General features: G+C 46.0%; 2 protein-coding genes across 2 annotated transcripts in view; both read left to right on the plus strand.

Moving 5' to 3' along the window:
- Nucleotides 1-16412, plus strand: part of LOC139049250 (zinc finger protein 436-like) — a 30885-nt gene extending 14473 nt beyond the window's left edge. Inside the window, exons 3-4 of the mRNA XM_070524621.1 lie at nt 8394-9401; nt 16132-16412. Coding sequence (XP_070380722.1) covers nt 8394-9401; nt 16132-16412 — 1289 coding nt within the window. The remainder of the gene's footprint in view (nt 1-8393; nt 9402-16131) is intronic.
- The window catches only part of LOC135896031 (zinc finger protein 658B-like), a 181353-nt gene that overhangs the window by 57055 nt on the left and 96414 nt on the right, over nt 1-27884 (plus strand). The gene's annotated exons all lie outside the window — the stretch shown is intronic.

The following is a 27884-nucleotide window of genomic DNA, read 5'->3' on the forward strand; positions in this document are numbered from 1 at the left end:
TGAACCGTAAATTATTAGGTCTGTTCTCCCCAATCCCAGCAATTCATAGAAATTGAAAACCGTTTCAGCTTTCCTTTAAGGTAGTAAATGTGTTCACGCATGCTCAAACACGCTCTCACTGTCCTACCAAAGCAGTACTACCGATACCAATGCACACAGACTGCAACCACTAATAGCTGATGCTATATATATATTGCGACTTCCAAACTACTATTTAAAAGCTACAACGGCTAACGTCCCAAAACGGTTGCACGTGTTGAAACTTGTGCCATTACCACAAGCCCGGATTCCGAATCTGCAAGATGCAGAATCTATCCTGCGAGCGCCCAAATTCTCCCTTGACAAGTCAAGATGCTGAGCCGTCAGGCAGCGGTGTCCTGCGGAAAAGCATCGGCGGGCAGCATGTTCAAACGTGTCAGCAAGTGCCAGACAGCCCGGCGCCGCACCTCCTTTTGCCTGGAGGTCACCGCGCGCGCGAACTTTGAACCGTGTGGCCAGCGCGGTCGCTGGTTGGACCTCTAGGACGACCGTCGAGTGCTGACTTTGTATTGGGCCGCTTGAGTGAGTATGGTCCTCGGGGAGTATAAAGCCGCGAGGCGGTCGCCTCAAAAACCGGATCCGCCGACCCACCGGGAGCAGAGTGCCACTCTCGACTGGGGTGAGATGTGTCACGCGTTTTCGCCGGACGTCGCCGTGCGGGAACAGTCGCGTTTGTGTGAGCTCTCGGCCCCAGTACCGATCCGATCTTGTCCTGTACAATGACCTGTATATAGTGTATAAAGTCCCTTTTGTTATTCTTATCGACGCCTGGCTCGGAGTCTTCGCTACCAACGCTCTGTCACGAAACGGCTGACGAGCGCTACGGGACCACAAAGTCGTAACAGTGGTGCAGCGGTGCAAAGTCGTTACAAAACACGTTTCGCTAATGGATGCTGTGGCAATCCTGCAGAACTAAATATACACAAAACACACACACAAATACGCAAAAAGAAGACTAGTCAATTAGTATTTAAAGGCTAAAAAATCCGGAAATCAAGAACAGAAGCAAGCTCGAAGCATGTACAAAAAACTCGCCATGTTTTCGTCAATGCCACGGGGCCCTGGAAAAACACGTCCATCCGCCGCAAACATCACCGAAACCAGCAGGATGGAAGTGGTAACAGTGGTATACCAACTATGTCTCAGGGGGTAGGGTCATACCACAAACGATCTGTGCTCTTTTCCTCGCTCTCTATCTCTCTCTATGCATAATATATATATACATATATATATATATATATATATATATATATATATATATATATATATATATATATATATATATATATATATATATATTGCGAATGAGTATAACACCATGTGAAATTGTTTCGAAATGCTGCACTCAGTTATATTTACAGTCGCCGACCGATTTCTCAGACTACAATGGGATGGGAAATTGGGATGGGATGCCTTTAAATTGCTCATGTACCATACTGGCAGGTTGCTGGGGCCCTTGAAGCACCTGGGGTATTGCGACTTTCCAATCACAAGAAGTGGAATTTTGTCGGTACCGGTCACGCTCGCACCGACCATAATAACTGTAATTATTTCTTTGCTGTGCCGCCCTCCGCTACTTGGATCACCTGAGAAATACAGCAAACGGTCCAGCATCCTAAAGAATAAAACCGTTTCATCGCAATTAAAAATGTCCTCAGGGCTGTAATTTTGCAGGACAAAGATCAAATCATTGCGGCAGTATTCTTCCACCACAGCCTGCCTGGCTGACGGCTGCACTGTCACCGCACGTCTTCTGAAAGGATACTCCATGCCTTTTCTTAAAGCTGCGGAGCCATCCGTCAGTGAACTTTTAAGTTCTCAATGTTGATCTTGAGTGCGAGATCTTTGGCCTTCTGTTCCAGCGTGTCACCAGAAACTGAAAATTCTTTGTCTGCACCCCTTTAAGCTGCAATTTAAATGCGCCTTCCAGATGCAGATGATCACCCTTGCTGTCCGTTTTTTTCTTTTGAGTGAATTCTCGAAGGCAGACAGTATCTTGCTCTTGTTTCGGATGTAATCTGAAACTGCGTGCTTGGACAGCTGGAACTGCTTCACCACGTCAGCTTGCGTCCGTCCTTTCTCCATGAGTTCAATGATCGCAGCTTTCTTTTCCAAAGTTAAGGTGGTGTAGTTGCCGCGTTTCTTCTTTGCAAAGCTCGGCGGAGAGGCGTGAGGCGAGGCCATAGTGTCTAGAACACACAGCAAAAATTCACTTCCGAAAGGCGAGAATATCCCGGGAGACGCACGCTGCACACAAGTGGCAATGGTAACCGTTAACAATCGATGGATGGATAAGGCTTAACCCTTGAAACTGGGTGGTGGCTCATGCCACCTAACTGGGACACCAATCCAATTGAAGCCACCAGCGGTTCCAGACAAGCCTCAAGCCAGCGTAATTCAACATAGTGGCATGCGGGGTGCCGGTTGAGCCCCGAAAGAGGAAGGCATAGGCGACGACTGTCTACAGCTTATAAGAGTGATATACCTAGAAAATACAGTTTGCGATGAATGCGAAGGGATGAGGAGCGAAGAGAAGGTTGATATCAACATGTGACTGAGGCAGGGGTGCCCGTTATCCCCACTGCTGTTTATGACGTTCATGGTGAGGAGGGAAAAGGGCTAGAATGAAGAAATATTAACTTTAATCTCTCATACAAGCAGGCCGGTACAGTAGTAGAGCAGCAGCTTCCAGGTTTATTTTATGCGGATGACAGTGCGTTGCTAGCTAACACGCAGAGTGACTTGCATTGTCTGGCCCATTCTGTGGACAGGAAGGCCTTAAAGGGACCCTGAAACGATTTTGGCGATTTTCTGCAAAGGTACTGAGTCGTTAGAGCAGGTTCTTCTGATCATTAATTGATGCATCTAAGTGCTCTGCGTAAAGCCTGTAATTTATTATAAGGTTTTAAATATACCCATCGCTGCCGATCGCAGCGCACTGCTCGGCGGAATTTTAAGCCGCCCCTACCCATATGATGCAAATAACCCATATTACGTCACATGGGCGAGCTATCTGATTGGCTGACCAGGGCGCGTGGTCGATAATTCTCCCAGCTTTATGGTGAACAAATGATGCTCGTAATAGTTAGAATGTTAGTTACTTTGTTTTTGTAAAAAGAAAATAACTTAAAGAGAATACACAAGAATAGTCTTTTAGTACACTTCAGCACATCCGGCACACAGCAAGTGTCATCTGCTTGTGTTACAACGTACTCCATTTTGACGAGAGCTCCGCGGTCAGAGTCGGTCTCAGTCTTTTTGCGAGCACTATGATTCGACTTTGTTGCCTTGTGGACTGCAAACCTAGCGACCTGCAAACCGCGAGTCCAGTATTAGGGCAAACGCAAGCGCAAGGGGACAGGGTCTGGCCGCTTGACTGTGCCGGGATGAGCCACGAGATGAGCAGAAGGGCAAATGTTAATGGTCTGCACGGTGCAGCCACCTGGTGGCACTGAGTTCAACCATACCCAGTAGCAGCAACGAAGTGTATTCTTTGCTGCTGGTGTGTATTTTTCGCAGGAGTGTAATCATCAACACGTTGATTTATAAAGTTTAAAATGCTTTACACTTGGTTAGAGCAATATTAGCGCTTTGTTTGACTGGTTAAGCGCTGCGCCAGCAAGTGTCTGGACCGTGCAGACCGATCAGGCTGCTCACGTACGTCTACGCTAAAGTTCCTTCATCAGCTTGAGTTTATGCCTCCAGTCATTTGCCGAAATGACCAGCTTGCCTGTTTTTAGCGGAGTACCGGACTCGTTCGGCGCTACGACAGAATGCTCGCAACGCACGCTGCTTCGATAGCTCTCGGTCGACGGCCAAGCGGCTAGCGGAGAGGTCTCGCGCGGGAGGGGGCGTGCTCCTAAACAACCGGAAGTGAGCGATGTGACGTCGCATCGTGACGCTGAACCAGTGAAGGCGGAGCTTAGCGCCGCTCGCTCGGCGAGCGAGTTGAGGAGGAAAAGCATAGCTAGGGAGGAGGGTAACTTCTAATCGCTTGCAGCTCCATTAATACGTAACGCTTCACTTAAATTGTGGTGCGAATGTTCTACTTAAACTGTACCCTACGCCCCTACAAAATTTGTCCGAACCGTTTCAGGGGCCCTTTAAGTTAGGTCTGAAATGTAGTATTAAAAAATGAGGTGCTATAGTATTAATTGAAAACAGTGAACAGACAGTGACAGACAGCGCCAGGAAATATATCTTGTGTAAAAGAATATAAACACCTTGGTATACAGATAAATGAAGGCAATAAATGTAAGGAGACACAGTAAAAAAGAATAAAGTAAAGGGGAAGGGAAATGCGGCCATAACGAAACACAGAGCACTAGGGAGATGCAATAGGTGGGAGGTGCTGTGGGGTATGTGGAAAAATCTAATGGTTCCAAGACTTACATTTCGAAATGCGGTTGTTTGCTTGAAATCAAGGATACAATTGGGACTCGATTGGAACCAAAGGTCAGCAGGACGCCTCGCGTTGGACACTCACGGGAAGTCTATAGATGAAGCTATCCAGAGTGATAAGGGCTGGACAAGTTTTGAGGTGAGGGAAGCTCACAGACAAATTAATCGTGAATAATGACTGAGGAATATGGAAGAAAGTGAATAGACTGGAAGAGTGTTCAGGAGTTTGTACAAAAATAACATTCATTCATAGTGGAGGAAAAGAACTAGGAAGCTTAACAGCAAGTATGCAGCCTGTGTAGTGAGGAATACAGCAACAAAGAACATCAAGCGAAAAGTCAGAAACTGAAATAATCTCATGGGTGGTGGCAATGAAAAAAGAAACCTACAATGAGTAACTACGTAAGAGGAAAATGCTTAATCAGAAATAAAACAATTTATGATAACTCAAAGGGAAGCTCATTACATTTTGAAGCGAGATCAGAGTGCCTTGGAACACGCACTTATAAAGCGAGATATAAGAAGGAAGAAGAAGCATGTGCTTGCAGCGGTACAGTAGGGAAACGATAGAGCGTGTTTTACAGTCGAACTCGGCTATAACGAATTCGCAAAAAATGCCTATCAGTTCGATATAGAGCAAAACTCGATATAAGCCTGCTAAATAACTGGATGTCAGAAAAGCACATTCCATTTATTAAATTACCTTATTAATGAAACTAGCTTAGTTTTGCACGAAATAGTCCTATATTTTCTTCTGCTGGGGCAATTTCGCTGCCTACGACGCAAGCACTTTTTCACATTGTCTAAGGAGTTGGAGCAGCTGAGGCTGCAACTTTCCGCATTCGTGTAGAAGCACCGGACTAGTGCACAGTGCACGCCACAGGCATCGGGTCGCGAGTTTGGCCGCTTTAGCCCTAATCTCCTCCTTATTCTTCATGATCGTGATGAAAGTGCTCCTCGGAATCTTGTACGCTGAGGAGATATCCGACTTCTCACCGCGTTTGACCCGATTTATGATTTCGAGCTTCACGACGCAGGGCGAATTCTGCCGCTTCATCACAGCAGCACTGTGGGAGAAGGCCCACGTAGCACGCACACAATGAACCAGAAAAGCAGCAAAACAACTCGCACTTTCGGCATCTTTTCGCGTCTTGCACAACGAGAGCACAAGAGGCTCTGATTGGCTGTCTGAGCAAGCGCTGCGGGCGGGCCAGGATCATATTTAGCAGGGGGATGACGATGGCTCGTCCGAGGCAGCGTGGTCACATTAAGGAGACCGGTTGGTTGGAGCCGTGCCGCCTCCTTCAGCACGAGGGAAAGCCAACTTCCGGGGGCACTTTCTGCCAACCGAAATTTGTTATATCGGGAGTCGCTTCTATTTTTGTTCGATGAAAGCGTAATTTTTGCTATATACACTCGTTGTAAGTATACCGTGTCCAGAAATTGTTCGATATATAGAATAATTCGATGTAAAAGGATTCGATATGGTCGGGTTCGACTGTATTAGAATGTGAAGACATCTTCCCAGTGGTTGACGTAGCCACCACTGGCCTTGAAGCCCTTGGGTTCAGCGAGAGCAAGTGAAAAATACACATGTCCGCAATAGAGATTAGTAAGAGGTGGTAGGAAAATTGGTGGAAGAAAAGTAGGTAAACGACAAAAACCGGAGACGTACAAAAGCAAAGTTCACTATAGGGGTTCAGAAAACTCAGTTGTGCGAAATCATGTTTTTTTTTTAATTTTTAACCCAGGTAGGATATTAAGCAGTATAGTAGCAAGAGCTTGGTGGTGAAACCCACCGCCTCCTCTCCTTGCTGGAGCAAGGAGAAGAGGTGCTGCTGGTGAGAGGAGCAAGGAGAGGAATGGAGCATGGAGCAATGGAGCATGGTATATTACAATGTGAAGATATCTGCGCAGCGGTCGATTTAGGAATCACTAGCGTCCTTGAAGCCCTTGGGTTCATCAAAAGCAGGGGGAAAATAACCTTGTCCGGAATGGAGATTAGTAAAAGGCGACTTGAAGCTTGGAAGAAGTTAGGTAAACAAGAAACAACAAGAGCATACAAAAACAAAGTTCACAATAGGGTTTCACGAAGTTTGTTTAGTGGAAATAATAGGTGGGACATTGGGCAATAAACTAGCAAGAGGTTGGTGGCGCAACCCACCGCACCGTTCCAAAGTGTGTTGTACGGAAGCACTTCGGCGCCAGTTCTGGGCTAGCATGGAGGAAGAAGTTGACGTTCGTGTGTGTCTCACCCTGTCAGTTTTTCAGTCTGGCTGCCTTGTGTTAGTGGCCCTTTTCCAAACGCCGTGCCCATGTTGCTGAGACGACCATACCTGTTAAATTATATATATATATATATATATATATATATATATATATATATATATATAGTATAAGCACTCTCCCTGGAACCGAGGGGTAAGTTGGGCACGATATGAAACTAGTGTGTGTGTCATTCCTTCGGAGCCACCGATGGTGCTTGGTGCCTCCATTCACAAGTACTACAATACCTTCACCTGCTAGTGTGTTAAAATCCACTGCGCTTTGCAAAGGGAGCATACCATTCCTTGTCAGTTCCAGCAATCATTTGCCAATATTTTGCGATGGCAGAGCACAAGGAGCAGAGCGCACTCCAAAATAAGTTGCCGTATTTTTGCATCTCTAAGCTGCACCAAACATCGTAAAAAATTTACTGTAAGGTCAGGATCGGGGTGTGAATTACTGGAATTTGGATTTGTAGTTTCACACCATCACAACACAGCGTGCGCTGCCCCAAAGTCACACTTCAGGGCAAGGTTCTCAAGTACTCATACTTTCGCTATCTCCTGGGGAATCCCACCCTTTTTCCACCCCTGTGTGTTGATCTCCCTTCTCTCCTGCACGGTCGGTCATTTTCCTCCTCTGTGTGGGTCGCCATTTTGCATTTAGCAGTTAGTGAATAGTGCACATGGTGCTGAAAAAGTAGAACTTGGGCCACGATAGGCCGTGTTCACCGGCCCAACTCCCGTCTCCGGAAACAGTAAAGCAGTCATTGGCTAAGATATGACATGGAGAAATGGTTTATCCCCAAATGGATGCTATTTTGTAAACATATAGGGGTTGCGTATGCAGTTGTTATCTTGGAGTATAGACGCATAATATTCTTTTTTTCTTTCTGGGCTGTTCTTAAAGAGGATGCGGGTTGTAGGTGTTGGCAGGTTATGTGAGGAAAACTGCGGAACTTCCTAGCCGGCTCCTTTCCATCTCGACTTACGATAACATTGCCAAAGTTCAATGTGTGGTCAAGAAGGAACTCGCTGATGAAGTCTCGTATAAAACAAATTTGTTGTGCCAGCGAATCATAACAAATTTTTCAAGTGCCTAATGTGGTTACCGGGCGTCAAGTGATTATTGAGAATATGAGAGCAGGTTTGGTCAAAGCATTTTTAAAGTGTTCTCTAAGGGTTATAGGAGAGAGGAGTCAAGCACTCCACATTCTATCACTTTGTAATTCTTTAGCTTTCGGAAAAATCTCTTTTATAAGTGGACATCACAAACAGGGTCATGAAGCATTCAAATGCAGAAATATTGAGTAAATAAAAATGACCATTAGTTCTTTGTTTCATCATACTTAAGGTCACCCTGAAGATCTCCCAAATCAAATGAAAAAGATAGCTTGTCAATAAAGTTAGCATCTGTGTTCGTTTTTGGCATTTCCTAAAAACTCTTATTTACTTTTTTTATTTGTGCAGCATTGGGGCCTTCAATTTCTGCGTCAAGTGCCAAATTTGACAACTCAAAGCAAGGATGCCTCCACCGATGTCAGCTATGTGACTACGTGGCTGATGAACTATTTCTTCTGGAAGCACATGCCAGCATCGATACTGGCGAGAAGCCATTTAAATGCCCTTCGTGCTCTCGGAGCTTCTCACAAAAATGTTATCTGAATGTCCATTTGCGGAGTCACACAGGCGAGAAGCCATTTGACTGCCCTTCATGCTCTCGGAGCTTCTCACAAAAGCCCCACTTGAAAGCCCACCTGCGCACCCACACAGGCGAGAAACCATTTGACTGCCCTTCATGCTCTCGGAGCTTCTCAGGAAAGGCCAACCTGAAAGCCCACCTGCGCACCCACACAGGCGAGAAGCCACATCAGTGCCCTTCATGCTCTCGGAGCTTCTCACGGAAGAGTGGCCTGAAAGCCCACCTGTGCACCCACACAGGCGAGAAGCCATATCAGTGCCCTTCATGCTCTCAGAGCTTCTCAATCAAGGGTTACCTGAAAGCCCACCTGCGCACCCACACAGGCGTGAAGACATTTCACTGCCCTTCATGCTCTCGGAGCTTCTCAGAAAAGCACCACCTGAAAGCCCACCTGCGCACCCACACAGGCGAGAAGCCATTTGACTGCCCTTCATGCTCTCGGAGCTTCTCAGAAAAGGGCCACCTGAAAACCCACCTGCGCACCCACACAGGCGAGAAGCCATATCAGTGCCCTTCATGCTCTCGGGGCTTCTCACGAAAAGAAGACGTGAAAATCCACCTGCGGACTCACACAGGCGAGAAGCCATTTGATTGCCCTTCATGCTCTCAGAGCTTCTCACGAAAGCCCCACCTGACAGACCACCTGCGCACCCACACAGGCGAGAAGCCATTTGACTGCCCTTCATGCACTCGGAGCTTCTCACAAAAGCCCCAGCTGAAACGCCACATGCGCACCCACACAGGGGAGAAGCCATTTCACTGCCCTTCATGCTCTCAGAGCTTCGCACAAAAGTATTATCTGAACGTCCATTTGCGGACTCACACAGGCGAGAAGCCATTTGACTGCCCTTCATGCACTCGGAGCTTCTCACAAAAGTTCAACCTGACAGCCCACCTGCGCACCCACACAGGCGAGAAGCCATATCAGTGCCCTTCATGCTCTCAGAGATTCTCGGTCAACGGTCACCTGAAAGCCCACCTGCGCATCCACACAGGCGAGAAGCCATATCAGTGCCCTTCATGCTCTCGGAGATTCTCACAAAAGGGCCACCTTAATACACACATGAGGCGAGAAGCCACTTCATTGCCCACTCTGCCTTCAGTGATTCTCGTTGAATGCCCTGAAGATACACCGGTGCATTCATAAAAGTGACCAGCCATATAGTTGCATTGCCTGCTTCAGGTCCTCATCACTTGAACAGACTTCGAGAGCACAGCGCAATGATTCACTTCACTTTATTTTCAACACCACAATGTTGAGGACAGCGAACAAAAAGCCTTTTATGGCTTGACAAGGTCCGCAGCCCTTTTTAACAAGCAGTGACAGAGCATAGGGTAAGGTATTACATATTAAGCTAGAATTGCCCATGTCCCAATAACACGAGTGTCAGACATAATGCATATATATAATATATACATACATATATGTGTAAAATGAATTCAAGTGAAACAGAATGTATACTCACGTACAATTGAAACCGAAAGAATTAACGCTAATTACTAATGCACGTTATACATATATGAAAACAAATGTGTCACACAAAACATACTGCAATGCACAATTCGGCAAATACACTGTTAGAAAAACAATTTGTTCCATTTTTCCATACTGTAGGGTAGTTTAACAATCTCATTGAACTAGAGTCTGAATTAAAAATCTACATTCGTGTAGCATGTTGCGTAGTATTCTACTGCATCAGGTAGGGCAAGCTGCCATTTTGTGAGAAGTCTCCACATGCTCCTGAGAGCAAGCTTTAACTCGGGCCCAACTTCGATGCCACCTATTCAAATACATGTAAAACGCAAAAAAGTTTTTCTTAGGTAAGCAGTGGGCTGATTGTAACGTAATTCCTTACATTTGAGAAAAAAAGCTAAATTCTGGTGACTGCTGGAAGCATAATTTAGTTTGAAGGCCTGAATGGTATAACAGGAATTTACAAAGATTTTTCATCTTTAAAAACATTGGAGCCAGAACTTTATAAATTTTTAACTCTGCACGTGGAATAGATATCGTAGCTCTGTAAACTGCATACGCTAGATATTCCAAAGCAGACAAATTTGATGTATCAATGTATATCTTGTCAACTTGTTACACTGTTTACAGGAACTTTGCAGATGTCCTACTCATTTATTAGTGGCTTATTTTAACGCTTTCTTTCATACCTAAATATTGTCCGCTTTAGGTGTCCTATTTGGAGCATTTTACAGAATTGCAGTATTATTCATTGCTGAGTTAACAGAGTTGTAAATTTGAGAGTTTCGTTTTTTGAAAATTCATGATTTTCACCAATAACTATTAAAAGATTGATGGCCTAAATCAAGAATTCACTACCAACAGTCACTAGAATCTATTTCTTTTATGTGCAACAAGCCTAATCTGGTTTCGTGCAGTAGTTCTCAAGAAAAATGATCTCTCCTTTCCCATGTATGTAGATGAGAGCCCCCAAGCTGAAGCTTGCTCTTAAAGGGTCTCTGAAACACTTTTGTGGGGTTAGGATATTTTCTCTAGATCTTTTCTCAACACGTTATGGAACACAGAGCAAAAGGATTTACGAGAACTAACACACATAAATCCGTTGTAGCTGAGAAAAAAGTCAAAATACAGTTAAACTTTATTTAAAAGAAGTCGGCAAAATCAGCTATTTCCTTTGTTATATTGTGGCTTTTCATTATTTGAAAAGTAATTGATGTTCATTCGTGTCTTCTAAATTACTGTTTCCATGCCCCTACAAACTATGTACGTTCACTGTAATAATTGTTACACTACAGATGTCCAAATGGTGTTCTCTGTTTTTTTTTTCAGTGTTCTCTTTGGTACATATGAACTTGTTCTCTTAGACGAATTCATGTATTTGTTGGCTCTTGGTTCTGGTCTACATGGTTCATCGTGGATTCTTTTGATCTTATTCTATTCGTGCCTTTCCATTTTTTTACAAATGGGTACTTCTTTAGAGAAATTGCTTGTTCAGTAAGCTAGCTTTCCACTGTCTGTTTCATCAGAGCATCAAATAAATGCCATTGTTTGGTGAGTATTCGTTGTCTGTTCTTGATATTTCAATACGGCATGCAATATAAAGATGCTAGCATTTTATTATATCTGGGGCTGCAAGAGAAGTTGAATGACGGCAGTTGGAACTTCATTAACACAAAAGGAGCCTGTTATAAGTAACATAGATGAGTAATGAAATCTTTGAGTCGAATGTCATGTCCAGCATACTTAAGTCATTCTTACATCTTATTTCAACTAATGTACCAGCATTTCTATAAGCACTAGTGCGACACATATTTGTAGGAATATTTGTATAAACTTTACATATTGAATTGAGCTGATAAGCTTGCACTGTGTAATACATTTGTGTGCAGAAGCATTGAAATTGGGCCAATCCTGTGTTTAGAAAGTTTAAAAAGATGCTTTCTAAATTGCAGTTGTACTAGTCTCTCATCAGGAATTTCCTCACTGACAAAATTGTGTACAGGACATGCTTTTAAGATAATAAATACAAGGGTTTACTGTTTCCATTAAGGGCGTGAAATATTTGATACGTTAAAGTAGGCACGTTGTCAATACAACTATATTCTAATAGCCTTCGAATACCTAAAACACTATGTGTACAGAAATAAACCTCAAACTGAAGCAAAAGTATGATAAATACCCATTGGCCCCCCATGGGCATAGGAGACTCGCCACCGGGTGGCCGAGTTGAACAGACGTGTTCATTTTCATCTCCGACAGTCACTGTCTTCCTTCTGTTATTTTGGGCCTTAGGTCCCAAAAGTCACATCGACCGTGGTCATGGATTTCCCAGAGGCAGCTTTGAATGTTACCCGAGGACATGGAATTACCATGTAATGTCCATAGTACCGTGGTAATGTCCATCATCATGGACATGGGACATTACCCGAGAACATGGAATTACAGCAGTTTGAAGACGCCCTCATGCCAGAGAATGCGCCAACCCTAACGAGCACCTTGACCGATGCGATGGTGGACACCACCGCTTCGAGAAAGACGCCGCTGCGTCCAGACGTGAATCCATTCGCTCCACTTGCTGATCCTGAGCCACCAAGAGGGAGCAAAGGCAAGTATGATGATTTACTCGTCTCAAACCTACTCACTGTACCCACCGCCAAGCATGGGCAGAAACGCGCACGCGGAACACTGTCCACGATAGCTGCAACTGCAGCAGCTAAACCCAAGGCTGCGTTTCCTCATGGCGTCTCTCACTACAACGGCAACGCAACGCCATAGTTTAATGCGTATGACTCGGACTCGGTGTCTACTCGCGAAGATGACAGCGAACAAGGAGCATGGAAAACCGCTACATATAAACGGCCCGATCCAGCGAAAAAACAAGCGAGCGTTCACTCAACGCCGTTCATACGCTCACACTGTGATCCTAAAACCTCAAGAGCCATGCAGAATCATGGATGAAAAATTCATTGTTATTGTTGAGGCACTTTGGAATCGCATGCACAACGCCCCCTCAATGCATTAAATTGGAGCTGACCCGATCGTTCAGGTCAGATATTTGGACAGGAGTAATCAAATAGCGGTTGAGACCGATCAACGCGACACGAGATGCCCTAAATTGTGTCTTTAATACAGCTTCCAATAAATGGCAAGCCAACTGTATTTCAAGCATACGAGACCATAGAGAAGGATCAAATGTGGGGCATTATCCGCAACGCAGGAGGAATGACTGCCGAGCCGCTTACCATGAACCTGCACTGCTGGAAGTGTGACATTATCAGCGCTCGCCCCATTGCGGAGAAAGGCACCGCTGTAGTCACTTTCAAAGGGACTAGCCTTCCATACAAAATCGGGCCCTAGTGTTTCACAATAGTCTATCCGTTCAAGTCACAGGTCTACACTTGTGAGGCGTGCCACAAATTAGGGCACGGAAAACAGCTTTGTCCGAATTTTAACAGACCGCGTTGTGCCACATGTGGCGGAAAGCTGCATAGCAGTGACGAGGTCTGCCCCAACCAGGGGCCGAAATGCCGCAATTGGAGGGGGTAAATACCTTGCAACGGCTCAAGACTGCCATCAGCGGATAAAGATCAACAGACAGCTGCGCGTGAAGTCAAAATGCCCTCAGAAGCAAAGCCAGAACTCCATGGGGTCACAACCGCAAGTTCATGAGCGCCCTCTAAAGACGGTGACCCTGAGACACAACTCTTACACTGGGCCTCCCAGCACTCCATCAACTCCTGCAATACCGCCGGAAAATAAACCGCTTTTCGACCACAGCAAACATGCCTTTGCTAATTTCGTCAAGATGGCTAACAGCGAAGCGCTAGAACACGCGAATGTGAGTCACGCCAAAATTACAGGTCAGTCTGTCCCCGCCTCACTCTCAGCAAATGAAGGCGCACGTGTTCATGGACAAATCCACGAAACTATCACTGTTGGGGCACCAGAGCAGAGCCAGAATAAGCTGCTAGAAACGCGGCCAAAACCATAAATTCATCTTGATTACGAAGCCATCTTCTCTGCACACCTGGCGCAAATGGAACATAACATCGTGTCAAGGGTACAAACGATGATATAACGAGCTATCCAAACATGCGTTCGCACCATCATGCAGCGTCCCATGCACAATGGAACGCTCTCCTTCGGAGGTCTTACCACGGCCGCGTGAGTTAATATGGCGTTTTTGCTGTCTGTACAGATAGCTCCGACGCAGATGGCTCACACTCAACATGGCTCAGCTGATCACTCAAGTTAATGTTTGCGGTCACGGTCGGGATGTGGTGGGAGCCGTCCCAACAGTGATTCAGTGGAACTGCCGCTCCTTCAAAAAGAAAGAAGGAGGCACGATTTTACGCTGGGGCCTGTCGCATAAGTCTCAGACTCGCCGTCGTGGCATTGCAGGATGCCACGCTTACCATACTGCAAGGGCTACGGCTTCCCCAAAGACACCGACGCACCTGTGTGCACAGCTGTGTATCTGGATCAAAGACTCACCCACACAAAGCTCGACACTGAGCCTTGGTGTTCGAATATTGCTTATGTTACTGGATGCTGCATAGAACTTACGCCCGAAAGAATAACTGTTTTTTTCTGTGTACATACGTCCATAAAACGCACGAAGGAAGACTAAGGGCACCTCGGTAGACTTTAGCTACATAAATTTTCGGAAGATCCATCCCAAGGATACAATTCTAATATGTGGAGACTTCAATTCTCAACACGGAGCCTCGAACTATGATAAGTGCAGCCCACGCGGTCGTCGTATCATGGAAGAGTTTGACCATTATGAACTATCGCTCTTTATTCTGCCGCAATCCCATACAAGGCTTGGACAGGACACAAGGCAAGCAGACATGACGCCAGACCTAACATGGTCCTCGAGACCCAGAACCTGCCAATGGAAACTTCTAGAGTACTCTCTTGGCAGTGATCATCTTCCAATTGCCATCACAGTGACAACAAATGGTCCCTCGTGCCACCCATCGTCTTACAAACGGGATTGTACGATTACGCGCCGGGACAAATATAGGGTACTGCTAGAAGAAAACGGTCCAGTTAACAATCTTGACTTTAACGCAAGCTATGACGCGTGCCAAGCGCACAGCAACTAAAACGCTTCGGGTTTTTCCGGACCTACCTAATTCGGATAGGCACCTCCTGCATCTATGGAACCACAGGCCCAGACTTTGTCTTCTTATCGAGCGAAGGGGCACCCCCGGACACTACGAACTAAACTATGCTCTTTACAAGAGGAAATCGAGAAGTATACAGGAGAGCTACCTTCCGAGCATTGGATGCAAGTGTGCGAGCAACTCAACGGATCGACTAATTCAAGCAGGGCGTGGGCTATATTGAGATCTCTTCTTGGGCAACGTAAAACGTCAGACGCCGTAGCCCGTGTTGCCTTGAAAGAAGGCATCACCAATGCCGAACTCTCAGAGAAAGCGGCAGATATATTTTTTCCCCAGTCAAATAGTACCATAAATAGAACCTATGCGAGGGACGATGACCAAGACGGACACGATGATAAACCAGCCCTTCAGGGCTCGCGAGTTCGAAGACTCCATACGCAAAATTAACACCCGTGGCACACGAGGGGTTGATTAAATCGTTGCAGCACAAATGCGAAACCTTATCGAAGGTTGCAAAATTACTCTTCTGGCGGAGTTTAACCATATATGGAAAGAAGGAACTCTCCCACTAGAATGGCCCCACATTATTGTCAAGCCTATTCCGAAACCGAACAAACCACCGAACTGCCTGGGAAACTTAAGACCAGTTTCGCTCATGTCATGTCTGTGCAAAATATTGGAGACCATGGTGAACGCAAGGTTAATATCGTGGTTGGAGGTAAATTGTCTTCTGTTTCACACTCAATACGAATTCCGGCCTGGATTTTCTACTCGAGATATTATGCTCCGCCTAAAAGAGGACGTGCTCTATGTTTCGTCCACGTGTCCTCGCATAGTTGTGGGGGTGGACATCAGGAAAGCTTTCGATAGCCTTCCCCATGCCTTTATCGTGCAGGCGATACAAGAAATGGCTATCAAAGGCAACATGCACAACTTTATTGCTGCGTTCCTGCAAGACAGAGCGTTTCAAGTTTAAGTAGGCAGTGACCTCAGCTCCTATCATCATAACGGGGTTGGACTCCCACAGGGAGCCCTAATCTCTCCAATTTTATTTAACATCTTACCAGCTCTTCCTGCAAAACTAGAGAATCACAAGCATTGAGCATGCTATCTACGCAGACGATGTGACGCTGTGGACTACACGACGTTCCCTAAGAGAACAAGAGGAGGCCCTGCAGACGGCGTGGATTACCATCGAGAGCTTCACGATGGAGATAGGGTTTACGCTAGCACCTGAGAACACCGAGTTTGTCGCTATCCACGGTGGGAAAAGGTCTAAGTCGAAGGACGAGGAGAAAGCCAGCGCCCATCTCTCGATCGGACAGACACCCATTCTCAGGAAGCGGGTCATCCGCTTATTCGGAATGTTTTTAGACGAGCAGTGTATATCCATAACGTGATACAATCAAACAGTAAACGTCACCAAGCAGGTCACTCAAATCCTCCGCAGGATTTCCGAGCTTGCAAAGGGCATTAAAGAAAAAGAAATGAGACACGTTGTGCAGGCTTTCCTGCATTCTCGCATCCTGTCTGGCGCCCCTTTTCACCGCATCACTCGAACACAGCTACATACTCTGGAACGCCTCAACAACGAGGCAAGGAGAGTAATGACAGGATTGTCAAAGTACACACCACTCCCTGCACTCGAAGAGCTGAAGCGCTTTCGGTGACATTGCTGATCTTATGTCAATGCACGAGCATTCTCGTGTGACACGCCTCAAGTCCACAAACGCAGCAAGGGCCACATTGGTTAAAATAGGGCATGACATTAACCTTCCGGGGCTTTCACGGATATGTCCCCCTTGGGAGCATGTACCGATTGCGGATCCTAAGCCACTGCCGAAGAACATGGGACAAGATCAATTGGCAAGAAGACAGGCCCACGCCAAACGCCACAAGAAATATACGCACCAACTACGTGACGGGGGCATTGACAATTCTGGCACTTGCCATATAGTCTATTGGATGCTTTTAACGGAGGATCAGAGGAGGAGCCAATCTTCACTATAGCGTGGAAAAATGTGGAAGCAACCAAGCAGGGCAGTAAACTCCACCTCATAAGACATGTCGTTCACAGCTCTACGGCAGAACTGTATGCCATTCTAGATTTTGCCAAGCATGCTGAACACACTGCCAACAAATTTCCAAGAGAGGCTAAGCACCACTACAGTGTTTCCGGACTCTTAAAATGCCTTTAAAGCTTGCCAGGGCACTCGTACAACCACTGCTGTGCTCCAACAACTCCGCCTCCACGTTCGTCGTCTGCGTGACTAAGGTCATGATATTCAGTTACACTGGATCCCGGAACCCACGCGTATAGCAGGAAATGAACGGACTCGTCGACTAGCGCACGCCACGCTACTATCCGCGCTGTCAAAACCGCCCGAACAATCACTGAACAACGTACCTGAACACACGGAAATACACAGTCAGTGGTACAATCCCATGGAAGCAATAGCTGAAGCCAAGCACCACCGGCGCAGCTATCTCTTCACTACGCTCAATCCCATGGACATTCCTCCCCTTCCCTCCCAGGCTGTTACTCTTCGGCAGCAGGTTCTGCTCCGGCAGGTACAGACTGCCACCCTTCTTACTCCCTTTCTCGTGCAGCGTTTTCGCAGAACGGAAGACCCTCGTGGCCTGGAATGTTCGCGTGCGGGTAGCTGCAGCCACTACAACACCAGGGCAGACCTCAAACATTGATCTGGGACTGCCCACTGTATTCTGGCCCCAGGAAAGGGCCCTTGCTTCGCCCCCAACGGAATGGCGACCAATTCCCTACAGAGCTCGGCTCTACCGAGACACTGCAGTGCTGCGACTGCCAACAAGCTCTGGCGTTCACTGTATGAATTCCTGGATGATCCTGAGGCTCCAGCCACTGGGACCGTGCTTCTTCATCTCTAGCGTACCAGCGAAAGCATCAGACCGCATGATATAGATAATTAACCCTTTGAGGGTCAATGACATAAATATACGGCGCCTTGAATTATCTCCAAAATGTTCGATGCCATATATTTATGGTGCCGTCTGTATACTTAAAAAGCGCACCAATTTCCTTACTTTTTTCTTTTCTGTCATGTGATGCCATTATGTGGAAATACAGGGAATTTCTTCGCGCGCCTCCCTCTCTTGCTTTTCGCTGCATGATTTGTTTTAGCGCTAGTTTGTTTCTGCGCGTCTGCATACTACCGCTCGCGCATTGGCGCGCACGCAGGCAGGCGGCGGCTTGCGTTTTGTTCCGCGAGCGATATCGGCCTCCTGCGCTTGCAAAACTGATGGCTATCTCGTTACTAATCGTTCACAGGGCGACTGCTTGTTTCTCGCTCGTTTAGTGCTCACAGAGGTGCGCATAGGAAGGATGCTACCGTGCATGCGTTTCCGTTGGTTTTTTCTTCTCTTTCTTTCTTTTTTTTTAGGCTCGCGAAATTTAATTGCCTCTGGTTAGCGATAAGATGAAGATTAGCGGAAGTTTGTCAGATGTTTTTTGGACGGGCACAGAATCAAACAGTTTTCTTGAGTGCATGCACCTACGCAGTTCAATTACGCTATGGACGTACATATTAGTGTAAGAGCAGGAACATTTGAGTCTTGCGAAATATTCTCGTGTGCTCATTTTCAAAGCCTTGAACTATAACAATGCATAAAATTTTCAATTACTATAGGTTTAATTCTGTTTTTATTGTTGTTATTCATGAATGAAGAGTGCTTATATACTAACGCAAAATATTTTTTATCACTTTAGGGTTACCTTAGACAAAATTACAGTAATTTTTTTAAAATAACTGCCTATGAAGAATTTGAATCTGCAATTTAAAAAAATCAACCCTGGGCGGTCGCATCTGGCGAAAAAAATCGACACTCAAAGGGTAACGTCCCCCATTGTTTCCCTTACTTTCTCACTCCCGCTACTTCCCAAGCGAATTCACCGCAGCCTTTAAGGGCAAAAAATGTGAATAAAGACGTGTAAACAACAACGATGGGCACAGTATGTGCATAAAACATGAGAGCATGTGTAGTAGAAGCTGCATACGCTTCTCGGGCAGCTAGACTTTCCTGGCTATACAAAGACCATTTGCACTCCCTGAAGAGCCCTTTGTGTGCGAGTGATTGCCTCATTTGTTCCTAGTGATCCGTTAGCGCTTTTAGTAAACAATGCTGCATAATGTGCGATGTAACTACAGGAACTTGCCAATGGAATGGACACCAGGATGTGTACATTGTTATACCCATATTTTGACAATTGCTGTGCATTCATCAAAAACAAATTGAAACATATTCTACATTTGTTTCAATTCTAGCACTATTCGAATTGTATTCCATTCAGTATGCAAAAATTGCTTCTATATAGGGCGACAATGTGCCTTCATGTAATAAATAAACACATTTGAGGCTTTTTTCTTTTTGTTCTGCAAGTTGCGCTCCTAAGGATTACTTCCACATCCATTCAGCCATTTTGTTGGCACGTATGCTTTCAGACTGATGCACGTTACATCCACGGGAAGAGGCGCCTGCACCAACATATGGCCATTTCAGTGCCGGGTCTTCTTTCAAACCTTGCTTACTTGTAACTTGTGAACTCAGATATGTAGAAATCGTCTATCAGCACCATATTAATTATGCCATGTAGGTGTCAATGTATTAAGCCAAATCTCAATTAGGAATATGCATGTGTGCGTGGTATGCTACATAACATTCTGTTACACAAGTGTTACTGTATGCTCGGATATGTTGAGCTCCAGAGGTAATTCATAGCATGTTCCAGTATAATGTGAAAAGCTGTTTCATTATGTTTTAAGAAAGCAATGAAAGAATTTGAAAACACTGATACAACGCGACACATGACACTGACAACACCACAATACCAAAGTCAATTATCGTGCCAGTTATGTTGGTACACACATTGGAAATAAATATATTGTAAGGTCGCTCTGATTGTTCGTGTTCGTGTCACGAATCGGCCACGTGCTTTGTGTATAGAGAGGGGTTTCACTTCCCCCCATGTCAGCGGGGCAACAGTTGATGTGTTATGTGGGGTCACAGGCAACGCGCGGGGTTGGGTGACGCGTCGCGGCAGGTGCCAGGCGGGCGAGTGCCGATTCCTGGAAGTCGGTATTGTGCGCACGATGTTGGCAGTCCGCCGACCGGTCACACAGACCAGCCTTGAAACGGACCGCTGTACAAGGTATTGTGGGTCTGGCGCCCCAGTGCCTGACTAATTGGAGGCGCCGCCGAGGTTAAGAAGGACTTAGCAACTCTGACCCCGTGCCGCATACAGTGAACATGGACCTAATCTGCTACGCATCCGGAACGTAATCGCCAGCCTTGTTGTTGGGTGCGACTGCCTGTGTGGTGTCGAAGGCCTGCTTACCGTGCACGCTGTAGGAATGCGGTGCACGCGTAAAGAGTGCATTCGGATGACGGCGTCTTGGAAGCACGCACTCGGAGAACTTTGTCTTGTAGACAATAAATTTGAAGGACAAGGAGGGCCATCCGGCTCCCACACGGCCAAACTTTGAGTACAGCGGCACTTCTAGGTGTCGATGCCCCTGCTTCCGAGATATTTTCGGCCTAGACGCCGTTGGGATTTGAAACGGTCTAGCGATAACTTGTTCGGGCCTGGCGTGTTTTGCTGAGCCCGTCACTAACTACGGAGAAATGAGAGGGCAACGGAGTTTTGGCGAAGAAGGAAAAAAGCTTTGTTTTCCAATATGTTTATTTTTAAGAGTAAGCCCATCCCTGTGGGTTGTGGCTTAACAAACGGTTGACTCTGATTGGCAACTGAACCTGTGGGACGGGCCAACGGCCCTACCGCCTTTTTTTTTCTTTGTATAATTGGGCTATAAAAATCGGAACGACATGTTGTTCCTCAGACTTGGCTGAAATCAGGATTGCTGATAGATCAGTGAGCCTCCGTACTATGTACGTTAAAACGAGTCTGGGCTCTAACAGTCATTGAGACAGTAGAAGAGTTAGACTTTGTTTCTCAATTGTTCAAGTTTGTAATGTATTTGTTTTATCTGCCATGTATATAGAAAAGTTCACGTATAAATATTTCTTGTACATCTGACCTCATCGTTTCCTGCCTGCGTTTGATCAACAAACTGCCGATCATCATCCGAGAAGCTTCAAGTTCCAACGGTGAAGCGAGGACGGAGAACGAACGAAACTTTACTTATATTGTAATACAAATTAACAAGTTCTTTAGTTATATTACAATATAGCCAAGGCTATGCAGGTGCGCTGAAGGTTGCGGAGACATTTTTGATAATCAGTTTAGAGCACATATTTCAGTGGCCATAGCCATGTGATATTCCTTGATGTAACGGCTCAACAACGAAGCATCTGTTCATACACTATGCATAGAAAATACCGCAGCGTACAGTAAAATACTCATTAGTGAGAAATCTTGAATGTAACACGGCTCGCTAGGACATGTTCTCCAAGTAAATCATCGCGTAATTAAACATCCTTCTGCGTGAAAAGTGGTTGACACTTTTTTTACACAAGTGGTTATCTTCTCATTGTGCCATGAGTGAGCATTTTGTCTACAAGTGCGTTGAAGCAAAATGTCATTACCAAATTTTATTTAATGTATACACCATTTATGTCATGTGCAGGCTCTCATGACAATAAGCGGCACATTGAAGCCTTCATAGATCGCTTCAGATTCCGTTGGAATTTACGCTAGCATAGTGGCCTTTCTTTGACAGAACAGTGTACACTTACATGAGGTAGGGGTTCTCAGACCCTTTGGCTTTGGCGATGCTCCACCAGCTTTTACATAGAGCTGCAGAACCCCTCCCTTCCATTTCCCAGTGATCTGCTTACACACAGAATTAACATAAGAGCTCATTTAGGCTTATGGACAATGGAATGGCGATAAGAGGTGACATTGCTGCACACTCAATGCTGTGAGCACAGAGAAGCTGTCATGTTTTGGGAGGATATTGGGTTGGGTGGGAAGGGGGGGGTGGCCTTAGAATCTGCTTTAGCGTTGCTGCTGCGTCTGGGTTTGGCCTCTGTTATGTGCGTTTCGATGTGTTGTCGTTACTCTTGAGGGCCATTTCTGTTGTTGGGGTACGTACGATGATGTGCGGACAATTCTTTTCCGCTCTCCGTAATGCACTGTGCAGGCCAACCATCTGGCTGCCATCCTACGCACAGTGCGCCATTAACGACATGTTCATGCAAACGGAGGTGTAACATGCACAAAAGCCAATGGTATTTTTTGCGAAGAAATTTGACAAAGCATTTGCATTGTATAACAGTGTTCGGTGTATCAATCGCTGTGCTAAGCATAAGTTCCCGCGTAGCCTGGAATGTAGCACTGCCCCTCGCCCACAAGGGAGTGCTTATCTGTTACTCTCTGTGGTTGCCACCCGGTGTAACATCAGTATGAATCTACATATACGCATGCAGGCTTGTTTCACTAAGATACTGCAACAGACCTAAAGAATGTGCTGTCGATAAGCCATTCTTCATAGTCTTTTCAATGCACACCTTTAAGTACACTTTTGGGAGTTGTCTTTGTCCAAGAGACCCAGGGCACGTCTGAAGTAGATGGCGGGCATCAGCTGCAGATGCACGAGCGGTGCACTGTGAACACTGGACAATGTGTACGTAGCGCTGACCCCAGGCGGAAGTGATGGCTGGATGGCTTCACGCTTTCTGTATCACGGGGAAACTAGGTGTTTTTGCAGGTTACGCCAGATATTTTTATCTGAAGGTCCTACTCCACTCAATATTTTATCTAATACATAAACGAAAACAAGAATTAATGCACTTTTCACGCATAAAAGCTTTATTAATGAGATCCAGGGAAAACAAGAAGAAGGCGGAAGATGGACATTCAAGACGATGTGAAAAACAAGAACGAGGTGAAGACGGGAGCCAACGTTTCGACAAGTGGACTTGACTTTTCGCCTTGAAAATTACAATTTTTAACGAGATGTATGTGATAAAAGAGGTATAAATTGCCAAAATGAAGATTGCGGGATAAAATTCAACAATGTTTGTGACGAAATGCTTATGTCTACTAAGAAAAAAATGTAACATAAGTTATGAGACATGCATTTCCCGCCGTGGTTGCTCAGTGGCTATGGTGTTGGGCTGCTGAGCACGAAGTCGCGGGATCGAATCCTGGCCACGGCGGCCGCATTTCGATGGGGGCGAAATGCGAAAACACCCGTGTGCTTAGATTTAGGTGTACGTTAAAGAACCCCAGGTGGTCAAAATTTCCGGAGTCCTCCACTACGGCGTGCCTCATAATCAGAAAGTGGTTTTGGCTTGTAAAACCCCAAATAAAAAGAAATGAGACATGCAAATATATTGCCGTCTAATAGGCACTGTATATCCCCAAAAAATCAATTTTTCATTCAGCAGGTTTTCCACTTGAAAAAAAAATTTTAGTGCATGCACTACAGTTTGGCGTGCCAGGCTGCGGCGTCCGACATTCCGGGCTGGCTTGTGTCGTCGTTGCTGTCATTGTCCAAAGAAGAGGCAGCATCCTCCAGGGTGTCTACCAAGTTGACATTTACGAATTCCTTGAGTTTTCCCGGTTTTCCCTGAGTGTCCTTGCAATATTCCCTGAGTGACACAACTTTGTTTTATGTCAAGACGGGCTCCCTACTTCATGCCACCCAATGGTGTCACTCTTTAGTACTCACGTTAAAAAATGAAAAAGAAAACAACTTAATCCAGTTTGGATAGTACGGGTTAGTGTTTATTTTGTTCAGAAAGAAAACAGAAAGGAGGGGTTATGTAAAATGTACAGCGAATAAAATAACTTCGAAAGTAATAGTAAAACCCATTACAAATCGAGTCGAACATTCTCAAATACGAATAAGAAAGAGATGCATACAGAATATTTTCGAATATGCGCTATTTCTATGAACTTATAGCAATCTAATTGGTTTGAGGCCCGAACATTATCACAAGTGAGATTCTCTCGTAACAGCTGGTAAGTCAACTTGAACTGTCCTGACATACTCTCAGCCCGCGCACGACGCCTCAGTGTTGCGTTTCACTGTTCTAAATAGTTTTTTTGCTTGGATGAGGGACACCTGCTTCAGCCAACACTTTGCATTTAGAGTGCGAGCTCCTTCGAAAAAAGTGGTGGCATGCTTCCTTTTCCTTTCATTTCTCCTTCGGTTCTCCTTGTCCTCCTTTGGCTGCACATTCGCCACACGGTCTATTTGTAGCATCCTGTTGGACAGCTGTACAGTCAGCGTCCGATTTTCCGGACTCCCTAGGGGCCGCGAAAGTGTCCGAAAAAATCAATGCAGGTCTTTGACATCCCTTAAGGGCTAAAATCGCCACAGGCACGTCCAAAAAATCTCTAAAGACCTGCCAGTACACTTATTAGGCATATCGGTACTCGTACTGAGATGGGAGATGGTGGGTGGACGCGTGCACAATCAAGGAATACATACTGTGTCCAGGGACAGTTGCCCTTACCACACTTGTTATGCTTCACAGCGTAACAATGCTGTAATGAGGTAAAGCTGACTTTCGGGAACCGGCATTATGCAACGCGCCGTGCTTTCCGAACTTCGAAGCCAATCGCGATGATCACAAAGGCGATGTCGGTGCCATTGCTAACAGCAGCGAATTCTTCCATTGAAAAACACGGCACAGAATGGCAAGAAGCTTAATATCGAACCTCGAAGTAGCTAGGCCTAGCATTGCCGCGGTGGTGGCTACGGCTGCCAGTGGATCTGCGTGCGAGTGTGCCGGTTCAAGGCGGCGAGGTTATCAGATTGGCGGTTGTGGCTTTTATTAATGCCGTTTCGGACCCGCGGTCATGGCAGAAAGTCTAGAAAATCGGACGGCGAAGGCTTCTTAAAGGGCCCCTGAAACGGTTCGGACAAATTTTGTAGGCGCATAGGGTACAGCTTAAGTAGAACATTCGCACCACAATTTAAGTGAAGCGTTACGTATTAATGGAGTTAGAAGCGATTACAAGTTACCCTCCTCCCTAGCCATGCCTTTCCTCCTCAACTCGCTCGCCGAGCGAGCGGCGCTAAGCTCCGCCTTCACTGGTGCTGCGTCACGATGCGACGTCACATCCTCCACTTCCGGTTGTTGGAGCACGCCTCCTCCCGCGCGAGACCTCTCCGCTGGCCGCTTGGCCGTCGACCGAGAGCCATCGAAGCAGCGTGCGTTGCGAGCATTCTGTCGTAGCGCGGAAAGTGGCCGGTATTCCGGTAACCACAGGCAAGCTGGTCATTTCGGCAAATGACTGGAGGCATAAACTCAAGCTGATGAAGGAACTTCAGAGTAGACGTACGTGAGCAGCCTGATCGGTCTGCACTGTCCAGACACTTGTTGGCGCAGCGCTTAACCAGTCAAACGAAGCGCTAATATTGTTCTAACCAAGTGTAAAACATTTTAAACATTTTTAAGAACAACGTGTTGATGATTACACTCCTGCGAAAAATACACACCAGCAGCAAAGAAGAATGCACTTCGTTGCTGCTACTGTGTATGGTTGAGCTCTGTGCCACCAGGTGGCTGCACCGTGCAGACCATTCACATTTACCTTTCTGCTCATCTCATGGCTCATCCCGGCGCAGTCAAGCGGCCAGACCCTGTCCCCTTGCGCTTGTGTTTGCCCTAACACCGGACTTGCGAAACGCTATTGCGTTAGTAATCTTCCACTGTAAAGTGACGGCCACAAACGCGCAAATCCTGGCGCCTATCGGATAGCCGCAGTCCGATGCGCAGCAGCCAGTTCGCTCGTATGGTGCCTTGCAGAGAGACACGATTTCGCAACTTCACATCTTTCCAGTCGCTACGTCTGCAGCCCACAACGCAACAAGGTTGATTCATCGTGCTCACGAAAAGACTGATCGACACTGACGGCGGAGCTCTCGTCAAAGACTGCGCACGTTGTAACACAAGCAGACGACACTTGCTGTGTGCGGGAAGTGCTCAAGTGTACTAAAAAACTGTTCTTGTGTATTCTCTTTAAGTTATTTTCTTTTTACATAACAAAGTAACTAACATTCCAACTATTACGAGCATCATTTGTTCACCATAAAGTTGAAAAAATTATCGACCACGCGCCCTGGTCAGCCAATCAGATAGCTCGCCCATGTGACGTAATATGGGTTATTTGCATCATATGGGTAGGGGCGGCTTAAAATTCCGCCGAGCAGTGCGCTGCGATCGACAGCGATGTGCATTTTTAAAACCCTATAATAAATTACACGCTTTACGCAGAGCACTTAGATGTGTCAATTAATGATCAGAAAGACCTACTCTAACGACTCAGTACGTTTGTAGAAAATCGCCAAAATCGTTTCAGGGTCCCTTTAATTGTGTTCGAAATTTCAGACGTTCTTATACAATGATCCTATGGGGTACGTAGTGGTGCCGCGAAGCCGTCCGTCCAGAGAGTCACTTGTTTACTGTACTCTGGTAACTCCTCCAGCCAATGACGCGGCATCAAAGACCATTCGTTAGGATTCCTCTCTGTTACTCGAGCCAGCATTACTGCGACTTTCTTTCGCTTTCCATAAAATTACAGCTCATTTTCCCTGATAGAAGCACAAATGCCCTGAGTTTTTCCAGACTACTCAATATCCCTGAGAATTCCCGGTTTTCCCGGTTGGTAGACACCCTGATCCTCAGACTCGCTGCTGCTCGATCCTGTGATAAAATCAGCTGCAAACTCAGCAGAATCACGAGATCTGCGATCATTCGAAGTGCGAGCGCCTCTCTCCGAGGCAGCTATTTTTGCTGTGTAGTTTGACGGTTGCGAAACTTTGGAGTGCATTAAAAAAAATTAGCACTTTGTGGAAAAAAAGCAAACTGCTTAGATAACAAAAATATAATTTTCTTCGCGTCCCATGGCCCAGAGTGTCCGTGAGTGGCGCGGAAGGCCGACTTTGCTTTCTGCTTTGACGATCTTGAAAACTTCGGACTGCGTTCAAAAGTTTTACCATCTGGGGGTAAAAAGTGAACTGCTTAGAAACCAAAATAGTTATCCTCGTTCATGTCCGATAGCGCAGTATGTCTGTGGGTGACGCGAAAATCTCGAAACGGGCATTTCAAGCCATCGTTAGAGGGCTAACGATGCCCGGTGGGCGCAGTACGGGAAGAGTAAAGCTCTCCGGACAGAGACTAGCTCCACCAGATAAGGAATGTGGGCAGCGGAGCAGACACGCAGGGGATAAGGGCACACGGGTCGCACTGGATAATGGATTTTCCGGCACAGAAAACAGAGCGGGAGTCAGAAGGAAGCGAAAGAGTAGTTATGGATGTCAAGAAAGAGTGAACAATGTGGTCTGCAAAGTCAATAATTGTTATGGTTGTGACCATTCGTACCTGCACCCAGCGGACAGTGATGCTTACGAGCGTAGAATTGCGAATTTTCTGCAGCTGCTTACTTATATGCAACGTTTATTGCTTAACTGCGCCCAGCCTAACAGTGTAGACGGGGGTTATGTTGATGTTAGGCAAGTTAGTAAGGGTTTCTGTCGCATCGTGTATAACCTGTAGTGCAAATAATAAGCGGTCTAAAAAGCCCGTTGCATAGCTTGATGTGGCTTGGATGTCAGGGTGTGTCAGGTTTCAGAAAGCTATTTTTTCTCTTTAGTTAACCGCCTCATCTGCGTGTATCACGGAGCATCTCGTAGGTGTACGGTCGTTTCAATCGTTGCAATTTGTTTAACTCACCGGCGGAGCTTTATCATCTTGTGAGTGGTTATATAGGCATAATTCCAAAGTGAGAAATCGTCCACGTTCGTATACTCACGGCACAATTTCCATAGAAATAAGAATGGAGCCCCGCGACTGTTGGTATATGTGGTACCTTTTAATGGGGTCCTCAACCACCCCTCGGGCTTGGAGAAACACAGTCCACAGAT

Source organism: Dermacentor albipictus, chromosome 8 (assembly GCF_038994185.2).
Source record: "Dermacentor albipictus isolate Rhodes 1998 colony chromosome 8, USDA_Dalb.pri_finalv2, whole genome shotgun sequence".
Classification (NCBI taxonomy): domain Eukaryota; kingdom Metazoa; phylum Arthropoda; class Arachnida; order Ixodida; family Ixodidae; genus Dermacentor; species Dermacentor albipictus.